Consider the following 12,544-nt stretch of genomic DNA (forward strand, 5'->3'; position numbering starts at 1 on the left):
AAATGACATTTAAGTTCCGAACAACAGACTTTTCGAACATTCTGTTACCCCTCACATGAGGGGGAGCAGAGGAACCAGAATAGTATGCCTGAAATAGCCATGGGATTAGTTTTGGGACCAGTTCTATTAAATACCTTCATTAGCAATTTAGACATTGGCATTGAGAGTATGCTTATTAAGTATTCAAATGTTACCAAGCTGAAAGGGTTGCAACTGCTTTGAAGGATAGGCTCATAATTCAGAATGATCTGGACAAACTGAAGAAATGGTCTGAGGTAAACAGGATGAAGTTTAATAAGGACAAATGCAAAGTACTCCACTTAGGAAGGACTAATCAGGTTCATACAAATAGAATGGGAAGCGACGGTCTAGTAAGGAGTACTGCAGAAAGGGACTTAGTGGTCATAGTGGACAACAAGCTAAACATAAGGCAACAGTGTGATGCTGTTGCCAAAACAAACCACATGATTCTGGGATGTATCAACAGGAGTGTTGTGAGCAGGACACGAGAAGTCATTCCTCTGCTCTATTCAGCGCTCATTAGGCCTCAATTGGAGTACTGTGTCCAGTTTTGGGCACTGCATTTCAAGAAAGATGTGGAAAAATTGGAAAAGGTCCAGAGAAGAGCAACAAGAATGATTAAAGGTCTAGAGAACATGAGCTATGAGGGAAGACTGAAAGAACTGGGCTTGTTTAGTTTAGAAAATAGAAGATTTAGAGGGGACATGATAGTGGTTTTCAAGTACCTCACAGAGGGTTACAAGGAGAAGGGAGAAAAATTGTTCTCCTTGGCCTCAGAGGATGGGACAGGGAGCAATGGGCTTAAACTGCAGCAAGGGAGGTTTAGATTAGACATTAGGAAAAACTTCCTAACTGTCAGGGTGGTTAAACACTGGAATAAGTTACCTAGGGAGGTTGTGGAACTTCCATCACTGGAGATATTTAAGAGCAGGTTAGATAGATACCTATCAGGGATGATCTAGATGGTGTTTGGGCCTGCCAAGAGGGCAGGGAACTGGACTTGATGACCTCGAGGTCCCTTCCAGTTCTAGTGTTCTATGATTCTAGGAAATATTTGTATCTCAAAATAGCACCCCCAGTGTAAACATAGCCTAACTGCAAACAACTTTAGGAAGGTAATCGGCTATGCAGATAGAAAGTAAAACCACCACCAAAACAAGAAGCATTAATTTAACATTAATATGCTCTGTGGTGGTACATCAGCTGTTCTTCTCTAGCTACAAATGTCAGCCAAACATAATCCTGCAAATGTGTAATCCAAGCTTGTTTTACTGGTTCTTTATCTCCTTAGCTACAGCATATTCACTTCAGTGACCATCCAATGGATGGAGTAAGATTGATTATAATCAAAGAGCAATTTTACACAGTTAACAGTGGTATTTAACTCTCACATCTCACCATTGGTGATTGAACCTACATACCTCAAATATTTCTTCTCTGGATACTTCAATGCGGCAGTGACCAGCTTGTGGTTGCTGAAGAGAGAGTTCATGTCTAAGGACTTTTAATTTCTGTACTAAGTCCCTTTCATATCTTTGGGCAGGCAACTCCTCACCATCTTCTAAAGATCCCTCATTTTGGGCTGGCAAAGGCTGGCTTGGTTCTTTTAGTTGGCATTGATGGCTTAGAAAGAAATGATGTAAAACATTATTCTACAACCACAGGAACAGAAATATATGGCATAATGTGATGGTAGTGGCAATAAAAGAATTAGTTCCTCCTCCCAACCTTTTAATACTTAACTGAAGCAGAACTTGGACTGAGCAGAGTAACTAATGCAAATCAGGATATGCACAGATGCTGAGATAACTCAACTATACCCAATTCAATTCAGTGTTCTGAAAGGCAATATTATTCATGGTTGTACAATGCTTATATTGAGTGTTGACTGAACAGTGATGAAAAATTTCACTGACACCCCCAACACTGAGGCCACTTTGTGACATTCCATTACAAAACAGATTTATAAAACTGTTAACGCAAACAGCGTAAGATCACATTTACATTGCATTATATTGGGCTCCATTTAAGTAAAACAAAAGCAACACCAAAATGAGGCAGTAAATACTGCATCTATAGTTATGTTTATAAAAACATACTGGTCTCAGAGTTATTGCATAGTATCTAAATTTACTGATTATGGACAAAGAAAAAGCTAAGCTATTTCTAAGAGCTACTACAAACTACAGGACCCTAATATTAAAAGATGAATTCTCTATTGTGTGAAGTTCTTACTTCATGATGTGATGTAATCTTGGGTCTGTGAACTGTGTGGTTCTATTATTGTGATCTACAAAATATATTCTTCCAGACACTGTACTTCGCACTTCCCAACCCGGTGGCAGAGGTCCTAGTTCATCACAATTCACACTGTTAAGGTCTCTACAGAGAACAAGGAAAAAAAATTTAGAAAGTATTGCTAATTAAAAGAAAGACAAAATTACCCTAAAAATAAGATGAGTGAACCTTGTGTTTGTGAAGGTAAAACAGGATTACCACATAGGCCAGGGGCCATTCTGTTTTGTTACGCAAGAAACCCAAATACTCATATAGGAAGACTAGAACAGAAAACCAGGTGTACTATAAACGGTGCGATAATTCCTTTTCAGTAACACACATACCTTTAGGTCATTGACAGAATGCCCCATTCCATTAAAATGTTGACTAACTGGTTTGTGGATCTGGAGTGTTTTGATGTCTGTTTTGTGCCCATTGACCATTTTGTGCCATTGTTACTGATAAGGAATTATTGCACCGTTTTGGAAAGGGAAACGGCCAAACTGGCTTTTATATTCAAATTTGGCACATTAACACATGGTTTAAATCGTGATGGGAACTTTCTGAGTCACTATAGGGGCTTGTCTGCATACTTGGCTCAGTCTAATTCTTGACCTTCTCCCCGACCCTTCCACTCTCTGATTTGCTCACCTTGATTATCTTTTTCTGATTTGTCCTTCTTGCTTACTGTTTTTGGTTCTCTGTGTCTTAAATTTTGAGTCTGTTCTGGTCTGGATATGGTCTGAAGAAGTGGGTCTGTCCCACGAAAGCTCACCTAATAAACCATTTTGCTAGTCTTTACTTGACTGCTACTTGACTGCTTTTTGTTTTCCTAAATCTAGGTATACATTAAAAACACATGCTAATGCACTGTGAGGAGATGAAGAAGCACATTTTATACGCTAAGTTTTACCTTAGTGCAGGAAAAAGCAGGGGAAAATAGGCCTTAAATTCTCTAAAAAGATTAGTTATGGCTGGGTTTAGATCATCTGTGTATTTGAATCCACAGTTTAGTGAGCTCACTACAGCTAACTTTTAGCGTACATTTGTGCTAAATGGTAAGGGCAAGTTTCTTCCCTGACTATCAAGTCTTACCTCAAAAGAGGTACAGAAATAGATGATAACCTTTGCAAAAAATATGGCAAGATTATCGTCAATTATGGATTCCCTGTGCTCTGAGCACAACCCCAGAGAGCCAGCAGTGACAGTGCAGGGAGCAGCAGAGGAGTCAGCAGCAGCAGCGCCTAGAGCCACAAATGACTCCTTAAAGAGCCTCATGTGGCTCTGGAGTCGCAGGTTCCTGACCTGTGATTTAAACTGTTGTTGTTGAAAGCCTGTCTCTGCACATTGCTGCTTTGCTTCATTTATCCTCTATGTTGCATCACTCCCAGTCAGTTATGCTGTCTGCACAGTGAGTAGAAAATTATACTTTCATAGCCTGGCTTTCCAGACACTGGGGCACAGCCAACCTATAGGAACATTATGGAGACATAAATCTCCACAGGAAAACTAACCAATGATGGCCATATAGTCACAAAAGGCTGAATTAGCACAGGCCAATTCTTTAAAGAGGCTTTGCCAAACTAAATTTGTGAATGACTCATATTTCCAGCTGCAATTTGTTGGTCTGAAATAGAAGGCATTGTAAATAGTTCTTTAAAAGTAATTTTCAAGCCCCTAGAGTGTAGAACTGGCAAAATATGTCTGCTTTAGCTGCACAAGAAGTGAGCAATTCTATGATTGAAGACATCAACTCAGGATTCAGAATTTATCAGTAGTTTAAAGCCAGTAAAATTTAGTTTCTCAGCTGAGCGCTCAAGAATGTTCTGAGCCTCAGAAAAAAATTAAGTAAAATTCAGTAAAGCAATTAGCAACTTTATCAAAAGGATCAAAGTCAAATCAATTTTTTCATCAGTGTGACTTCAGCAAGGATTACATGATGTTTTTACTTGATTTAAAAGTTGCAGGTAGTTAATGTTTAATTAATAAGCAAGGTGTCCTAAGGGGACCAAATTAAAGTCCCCGAAGAAAACAATCATTACTTATTCTGCTGTCTCTCAGAATAGGAACTACTTCATAGCATCGGAACTTAATGATTCAGCTAACTTTCATAAAATGAAAATAACTATGAATACATACCTTGGTATCCTGGGGTCATGCCACGTACTAACTCCAGTCTGCGTGTGCAAAAAATAAACCTGTCCCTGTACTGTTGTTCTTTGTTCTATATAAAGAAGGAAAAATATTCCTTAATTATTCTAAATTATAAATTCATAAAAATTTATAAGCAGTTTCTTAAGGCTACAAGCATATCCTTTTACAATACAATCAGGGATTGAACTGATTACTTGAGCCGTTCAGTCCGAGCTCTTGCACTTGGGATTCATTGGTATGCTTCGTTATCCAACCACTTAGTATTTCTAATACCTAAGACTAACTTTTTCTTTTTTAAAATTCAGTCCATGTTGCCTGGAATTAATTCTCTTGTTCCATGTTGTGGTGATTGTTTTTACTGTTCTTAACTAGATAATTGACTCACTCTGAAATCTGTCTTTCCCTCCCCCATGTAAGATTTAATTTGCTCTCCCACCTTACTGTCTGATTCTTGTTTTTTGTTGCCTTTACATTTTCCAAGATCTTTCTTACACTATGGGCCTTGCACAAAATATGCCATGGGAAAATCAACACAGCACTATTCCTATAGTTTACAAGTGTTTTAATGTGCACTCTCCATGCATAGTATCAGAGGGGTAGCTGTGTTAGTCTGAATCTGTAACAGCAATGAAGGGTCCTGTGGCACCTTATAGACTTAACAGAAAAGTTTTGAGCGTGAGCTTTCGTGAGCAAAGACTCACGTCATCAGATGCTGGACCAGCATCTGATGACGTGAGTCTTTGCTCACGAAAGCTCACGCTCAAAACTTTTCTGTTAAGTCTATAAGGTGCCACAGGACCCTTCATTGCTCTCTATGCATAAAAATTCAAATTCAGCATTAGCTTTTCTGCAAAAGCAGCAAATGTACAGCTCTGGAAATTCTTACCATAACCTTCAGGTAAGTCAGGTGACTGATGACCATGTGGTCTATTCTGAGGTGTTTGTACATGACCTCTGACTTCAGGATTTCGAAGTCTCTGTGCTTGGAGCCTCTGATCTTGACTAGGAGATTCCACAAACCTACAATTCCCTCCACCAGCAGCACCAGTACTGTCTGTATATGGTGCTGGTTCCTCCATAAAACAGCTGAGTGGCCTTCCTGGTCCAGAATCTTCATAAACCGTTCTAAAAGTAGGGATGAACACAAAATTAACGATATAGGTTTGTTTATAAAAATAGCTAATTTTCTTCCTTATTTGATTTGAATTAAACAGCTTCTACGATATACACTATATTCTACATTTCTGATGTTCTAGACCTAACAACAAAACCTTAAGCCTGGATATCTCAACACAACTGAATTGCTAGGAAAACTGTTTATGAAATTTGTATAAATAATATAATTTCATTACCAATTTTCCCAGCAGTTTAATTATGCTGAGATATTCAGTGTGTGTGCATATACACAAACACTGAATTCAATTATGTACACACTTATAAATATAAATTTCATTTGGTGCGTATGCACAAACATGTATCTAAATCTAGACTACAGAATATAATTAAATCTTGGGACTAGCAATACAGCCAAATTCATAAAAAAATGGTCCAGAGCTATTATAGCTCAACAACAATTTTTTAATTTGGTTTCACTACAATTTATAATATAATACATAGCATGAACAAAAATGCCTCTTTTTCTTAAATGCATGGAATTAAGGGAAACTAAATAATCAGCAGAATTATTGGATACAACACTTACCCTTCATTCTCCAACAGCCCTCTACAGTCTACCACAGAACCTCCTGAGCCTATTCTGTCTCGTGTCTGTAAACTGACTGAAATAGAAAAAGGAATATTGAAGACAAATCCTGCCATTCCAAGAGAGTATCATTTTATCAATGGTTCCCATCTGCACTATACAATATTTTAAATGTGTTTTGATTAAAAAGGGATAGCATTTTGATTTTCCAAATGCGAACTACAAACATCACAGCTCCAAAAGCTAGACTGAGTTTTCCTTATCCATAATCAAAGTTAGTATCTACTTCATTATAAATACAGACGGTATTTACTTATCAGCCTTCACAAATATTATAACTCTCTCCTATGAATAGCAAGTCAAGGATGCCTGGAACTAGAACTTTATTCACCACTAGATGTCACCCAACGTGGAATTAAAGTGTTTGCCAGTTACACGTTTTCCCAATTCCTCTTCAATGAAGGAGGAAAGATAACACGGATTTGGTTGAATTTTTAATTTGAAGGCATGTTTCTATAGTTTTGTTTTCAAAACATTTTAAGTAAAATTTGGGCTAAATGCTGCAAACACAACAAGAAAAACAACAATTTATTAGACAAACCTTTTCTTCATTTTTAAGTAGTCTAAGTCACAAACCACCAGCTCACATGACATTATCACAATGTCAAAACAACCACCATCAGCTGATATTCTGCAAAATTTTTATATCCTAGTATCTTCTTTTAGAATTGATGATACCACTGAATTCCTTTGTATTGCACCTTGGCCCAAAATGTACACTTGGTTCACCAGGGAGAAAGTTTACCCCAAGTAGCTGTATCAGAATCACCACTAAAATCCTTCATTCCTACTTACTCATATCAATTACGCTTACAACTACCAGACAGAAGAAATCAATTTAGATGAAACAAATTTCAAATGCACTAACCTAGTCCTTGTTCATTTACAATAACCAGGACATCATTAACATTAGTATAAGAAATACAGAAAGAGGGAACAGAAGCAATAATCACTTCAGGAAATGACATTTGAAAGATTTTAAAGGTTTACCCTTTGGCTGCATCTACACTACAGCCATCTTTCAAAGGAAGTTCCTCTGGAAGATCTCTTCCCAAAAATATTCTTTCGAAAATGCATGTCAACACACAAAAAAGTGGATCTGCTCTTTTTATAGAGAGCGTCCACTCAGCCCCCCGATCTTTCAAAAGAATGGGCTGGAGATTGAAAAACCTGGTTCCATACAGACTACTCTTTTGAAAAAAGGGCCCCCAGGGCATCTACACACTCCCCCCCAAACAATCTTTCAGAAAAAGGCACTCGCTCTCATCTGGAAGATGAAGACAGCCACGGGAAAAAGCGCCGTGTTCTTTTGATTTTGGATCAAAAGAACGCATTTTGCATGTAGATGTTCTGAGGGCTCTCTCAGAAAAGGCCTGTTTTTTCAAAAGAACTTGACAGTGTAGATGCAGTCTTTTAGTATCTATCTGAATCTTGTTTTGATCTAAGGAGCTGAAAGTCTGAACTATAACCTTTTTATACAGACAGGGAAGTTCTTACCCACTATTTGGCCTCGTACTGCATCAGTATCTGTGGGGTTTAATTTGCATAGATCCAAACGCTGGTCTGTAAACAAACAATTAAAAAATTCAGCCCAAGCAAATACTGAACCCAAAGTAAAATACTTAATATTCACAACTTAAATATACACCAAGGATTTTTGCAAAATGAATCTTTAAAAACGCACGTAAAATATACTAACATCCAGTATCTTTTAGTCTACTGATGGCATTGGAAAGAAGACGGACACACCCCAGGAAGCCAGCTCCCTGTTTCTTGTGTATTTTCTTGTGGTTCCATACACTGATGGTTATAGAATCTGTTTTCCCAACATATCTAGAAAAAACATATTTAGAAGAAAAGAGGAATTCAGACTTGTTCTCTTATTATTCTACAATATTTTCACTTTCCTCTGTCCAAATTGAGCTTTGATGTATTTATGATAAAGGGACATGGCCAAAATACAGAAACACAATTTTGCTAAAGCACCATCCTGTCCAATACGCCTTGTGTTCACCACATATGGCCAGTGGGACACAGCAGTGTGGCAAAGGAGTGCCCTCTACCCAGCCCCTGCTCCGGGTATGCGCCCTCGCACTTTGTGGGAAAAGCACATGGTGGCAGTGGCTGCTGTGGCTAGTGCTGCTCCAGCCTCAGGTCTGGTGCAGTTTCCAGCCGCGGGGCCCATGGGGCCCACCGGTTGGGGAGCGAGAGGCGGTACAGTTTCCAGTTGTGGGGCTGGAGATCAGTTTCCAGTTGCGGGACCCAGCTGTGGGCGGCAGGGGGGTGGTTAGTGGAATGTGACTCTGGTGAGTCACCAGCAGTTCAGGAGGGGGGAGGGTGTTGGTGTCTGGCTCTGTTGGGGGGAGAGAGAGGGTGTGTGTGGTCATGGGGAAAATCTTATTGACACCATTAGTGTGCTGTAATATTAACATGCTGTGTAAAGTTACAGCCCTGGTTAATTACAGACAGCCTTGTTAAAAGTGATGCAGCATATGAATTCATTAGATACCAAATGTATTTCTTTTAGATTTCTGCTTATTCTTTTGAAAATATTTTAATCACAGCAACAAGGAGAATGTTTCGAAATAACTGATGCAGGACTCCAGTCAAGCTTAGAAACAAAGCACTCATATTTGAAACACCTAGATGCTTTAATATCACGCCTAATTTTTTTTTTTTAAAAAGTGTCCCTGAAGAAAAATAAAACTTTTAAAAAATATTTTTAAGAACTGCAAGTGTTTATAAGTCAGGCTTCCTCAGGAAATGGGGCTTATTTTTTTTTTTTTTTTGCTAAGAGATGGAGAAAAAATGGCTGCTTCCACACTTGTATTTCATTTTACATACAAATTCCTGCAGTGGTTTCACAGAATAAGTAACTTACAGATCATAATGCTGGTTCCACTTGGGGTCTAATGTGTTCTTCACAGTGTCAGTTGAATGGCACTGACCAGATCCATCCACTACTATTTTTGCAAATGGGTCAGGAAGTCCTTTGGAGGGGGAAAAGGTACAATTAGCCTCACAGTGACAAATTAGTACTTATATAGAGAGAACCATTTTAATATATCAGCCGCTGGAATAAAAAAAACAAACAATCATAACTTTCAGTAATCTACTCTTTTGTATTCTTATCAAGAGCCAATAAAGTGACGACCATAATTTGACCTTTGTACTGTTTTGGTTTTTGTTCAGTTTTACTTTTTATTCCAATTCTATAGTCTAATTTTATAACAGATATGCATAACGTAATTCTTAACTTTCAGCAATTTAAAAAATATAAAACATTAAAGATTGCTTAAGTTAAAACAGCATGTCATTTATGCAACTTCATTAGTATCTATGCATTTCTATCGCCCCTTGGTCTGATGTTTTGGCTCCAGCATTTGTATGGTATTTCATAACACCAAAGCACTTTACAAATATTGTTACCACCTCTTTTGAGATCAGCATGCTGCTCACACCTGTGGTTGACTAAGACTAGAATTTAGGAATTATTCTGCTCTCCCTCCTCTGCCCTTTGACAATTATGTCCAGACTATCTGTCTACATCAGTAATATGAACCTAAATAGTTATTGGCAAATGTGGACGTTATCCCTAACTCTCTCAGAAAAACAGACATGCATAGAATTGACAGCTTAAAAGTAAGTATGAGAACAATACCATAAAGCAAACACAGTGTTAGAAATCTGTCAGTTATACTTACTGAAGAAATCTTTTTTTGCAAGATTCTTGGCACATAATACTGAAAAACAAAAATATCAAATTAATATATCCAAAGGTTTTATTAAAAAACCCTTCAACTCCCATCATAGGCACCAAAATTTTTCTAAATCTTGATCTTACTTTAAAACTGAATAAGTTAAATATGAAAACTGCCTCCCCCCCTCAAACTTTGGGATCAGTGTAGTCTCTGAATGCACTCAGCTACAGAGGCAGTTAAATTAATCTCCTATTGCTTTTACACTCACAGCTCAATGCTGATCAACCACACACACACACGTGTATACAAAACACAAAAAACTCCATCCTTATGAACTTTGGGCATGAATTGGTTAACATGACAAAGACAGAATTCAGTATCTTTCAAAGTGCCATTTTTGCTGAACTTCCCATGCAGAAAGTGCCCTGGGTTTCATATTTATGTACACAAAAATGTCTTCTCTTGCCTCTGGGTCCACCCGTTCTGATTGCTGGACACACAGGTTTTCAAGCAGCTGTTATTGTATCATTAACTTTTTTAGAACTTGTGCACCTACCATCCTCTACTGAATCCCAGCTTACTCTATCTACCTCAATCTGCCAGGAAATTAAACTTCTTGTATGCAAAGGTATTTTTGCATGTAAATTATTTAAGTAATAGATGAAGAAAAAAACCACACACTGAAATAGTATTCAAGGGGACTCCGACACAAAAGTCTTTTTACTCCAGATATCATAAGACCCCATCCAAGGGAACATAGACAAAAGTATCAAATTCTCCATGAACTTCATGAAGAGCCACAAATCAGACATGATTTGCCTCTCCCCACTTATATAGAGCAGGTGGGTAGCATAATCAGAAGCGAGGTAAGACAAGATAGACTTTGTTCTGTTTATCTCCACTCCTCTTCTGTTCAAGACTCCAATTTTAATTCTAGTGTTCAATAAGACCTTTTCAACATCTACTCTCCAATTCAAAGGACTTGTCCAATATTCAGTAAACTCCTATGCCAAGTTAAGAAGCATAACCACTGACTGTCAAATGTTACTTAAAACTCTTGAAGATACTTAAGTTATTACTTACGGAGTATGCGTTCATTCATCACAAAACACTTTTTGACAAGGTCCCTTACCTATTAGTATGAGACTTCTGGATACATGTAATAGGATGCTTGTATAATACTTAATGCCATTACTCTTCCTTTCAACATCTCTCCTCATCTCTCTGACCATGCAACTAATGGGTTTCCATCCTACACAAAATCAGCCCTAGCTGTGTGGCATCACAGACACAGGCACCTTCACCTTGGCTAAGGTAGACTGAGGAGGTAGAGGCAACAAGAGGGTGGGGAAAAACAATTTTGGCACACCTCCGCTTGCTGGGACCCTATTCATTTTTCTGTAAGCAGCTCTACGCTGGAAGCAATGCCACCAGCATCTACCTTCAACTAGGAAGTGGAGGAATAGGCTTTCAAAGGGCAAATATGATCAAAATCAGCACTGAATTAAATTAATATAACAATAAAAATATACGCAGATACACATCTCATAGAAAGGGAAGGGACCTTGGGAGGTCATCGAGTCCAGTTCCCTGCCCTCTTGGCAGGACCAATTACCAACCCTTTTTTTATTTCCTATTTACCCTGGATCCCTAAATGGCCCCCTCAAGGACTGCACTCACAACCCAGGGTTTCAAAGGCCAGTGTTCAAACCACTGAGTTATACCTTCCTCCATTATAAAATTAATAAATGTATAGCCAAGTGAAACTGTCCAAACTATTCAACTTGCTGCTAAATAAATCTGTTTTTACATCCTTTGCAGCAACAGGTCAAAAAATTTTAATACAATTATCAGAAGTGTCTTTTTAAATTGGATGTCAGATCAGAGGAATGTTCTTCTATAAGCCCTTTTCTTCACTCATTGACCAAAAAGGAAAGATCTGCAGCTCTGTGAAGTATTGCACTCACAGGAACACTGAATTACACAGTTTGAAATAAAATACAATTACAGGATCATAATCAGTTACTATGTGAGCACTACAGGGCAAAATTTAATCATCTTCTGCTGGGGGCAATTTGAGAAAACAGAAGGAAATAAACAGAAAAAAGTTAATATAGGAAAAATGAGAGAGAGTCAGAAATGATAGGACTATTGGTTGAATTTTCTAATTTAAAAAATCCCGTTAAGTAGGGAGTTGTTCAGTCTCTCATCATACTTCTCACCACCAATCTGAAAGCTTATTAGAGAGGGGAGGGACAATTTCCTAGTATGTAAGTTAAATCCCTACACAATCTTATTGTTTAATTAATATTTTCAGACCGACCCAAGTTTTGTGGTGTTTTCTTGGTACTAACGTCGGCAGAGTGCCTGATTAAAAGCCACTCAGTCTCCTGAACACCGAAAAATTTAGATTGTTTAATGTTGTATCTTTGGTACCAGCTTTTGGTCTAGTGTAGTAGAGTATTGTGGGAGCACGAGCACCTGGTGGCCGGGCCTCACTCGCAAGGCAGAATGACCATACACTCCATCTTGGAATGCTATCATACAGCGGCGGGAAGGTCTGAAGTCAGGTCAGGAGAAAGAAATCAGAAAGTTGACAAGTAGTTGGAGAGTCCCCGAAGAGAACATC

At 38.2% G+C, this 12,544-nt stretch overlaps 1 protein-coding gene across 2 annotated transcripts in view; it reads right to left on the minus strand.

The window, feature by feature from the left end:
• The window catches only part of SMURF1 (SMAD specific E3 ubiquitin protein ligase 1), a 67,497-nt gene that overhangs the window by 20,741 nt on the left and 34,212 nt on the right, over positions 1-12,544 (minus strand). For both annotated transcript variants that reach the window (XM_075010502.1, XM_075010501.1), the window contains exons 2-10: positions 9,919-9,957; positions 9,096-9,204; positions 7,914-8,047; positions 7,712-7,777; positions 6,155-6,230; positions 5,339-5,577; positions 4,438-4,522; positions 2,257-2,403; positions 1,443-1,644 (exon numbers count right to left, since the gene is read on the minus strand). In XM_075010502.1, the coding sequence (XP_074866603.1) occupies positions 1,443-1,644; positions 2,257-2,403; positions 4,438-4,522; positions 5,339-5,577; positions 6,155-6,230; positions 7,712-7,777; positions 7,914-8,047; positions 9,096-9,204; positions 9,919-9,957 (1,097 nt within the window). The remainder of the gene's footprint in view (positions 1-1,442; positions 1,645-2,256; positions 2,404-4,437; positions 4,523-5,338; positions 5,578-6,154; positions 6,231-7,711; positions 7,778-7,913; positions 8,048-9,095; positions 9,205-9,918; positions 9,958-12,544) is intronic.

This window comes from Carettochelys insculpta, chromosome 16 (assembly GCF_033958435.1).
Source record: "Carettochelys insculpta isolate YL-2023 chromosome 16, ASM3395843v1, whole genome shotgun sequence".
In the NCBI taxonomy this organism is placed as follows: domain Eukaryota; kingdom Metazoa; phylum Chordata; order Testudines; family Carettochelyidae; genus Carettochelys; species Carettochelys insculpta.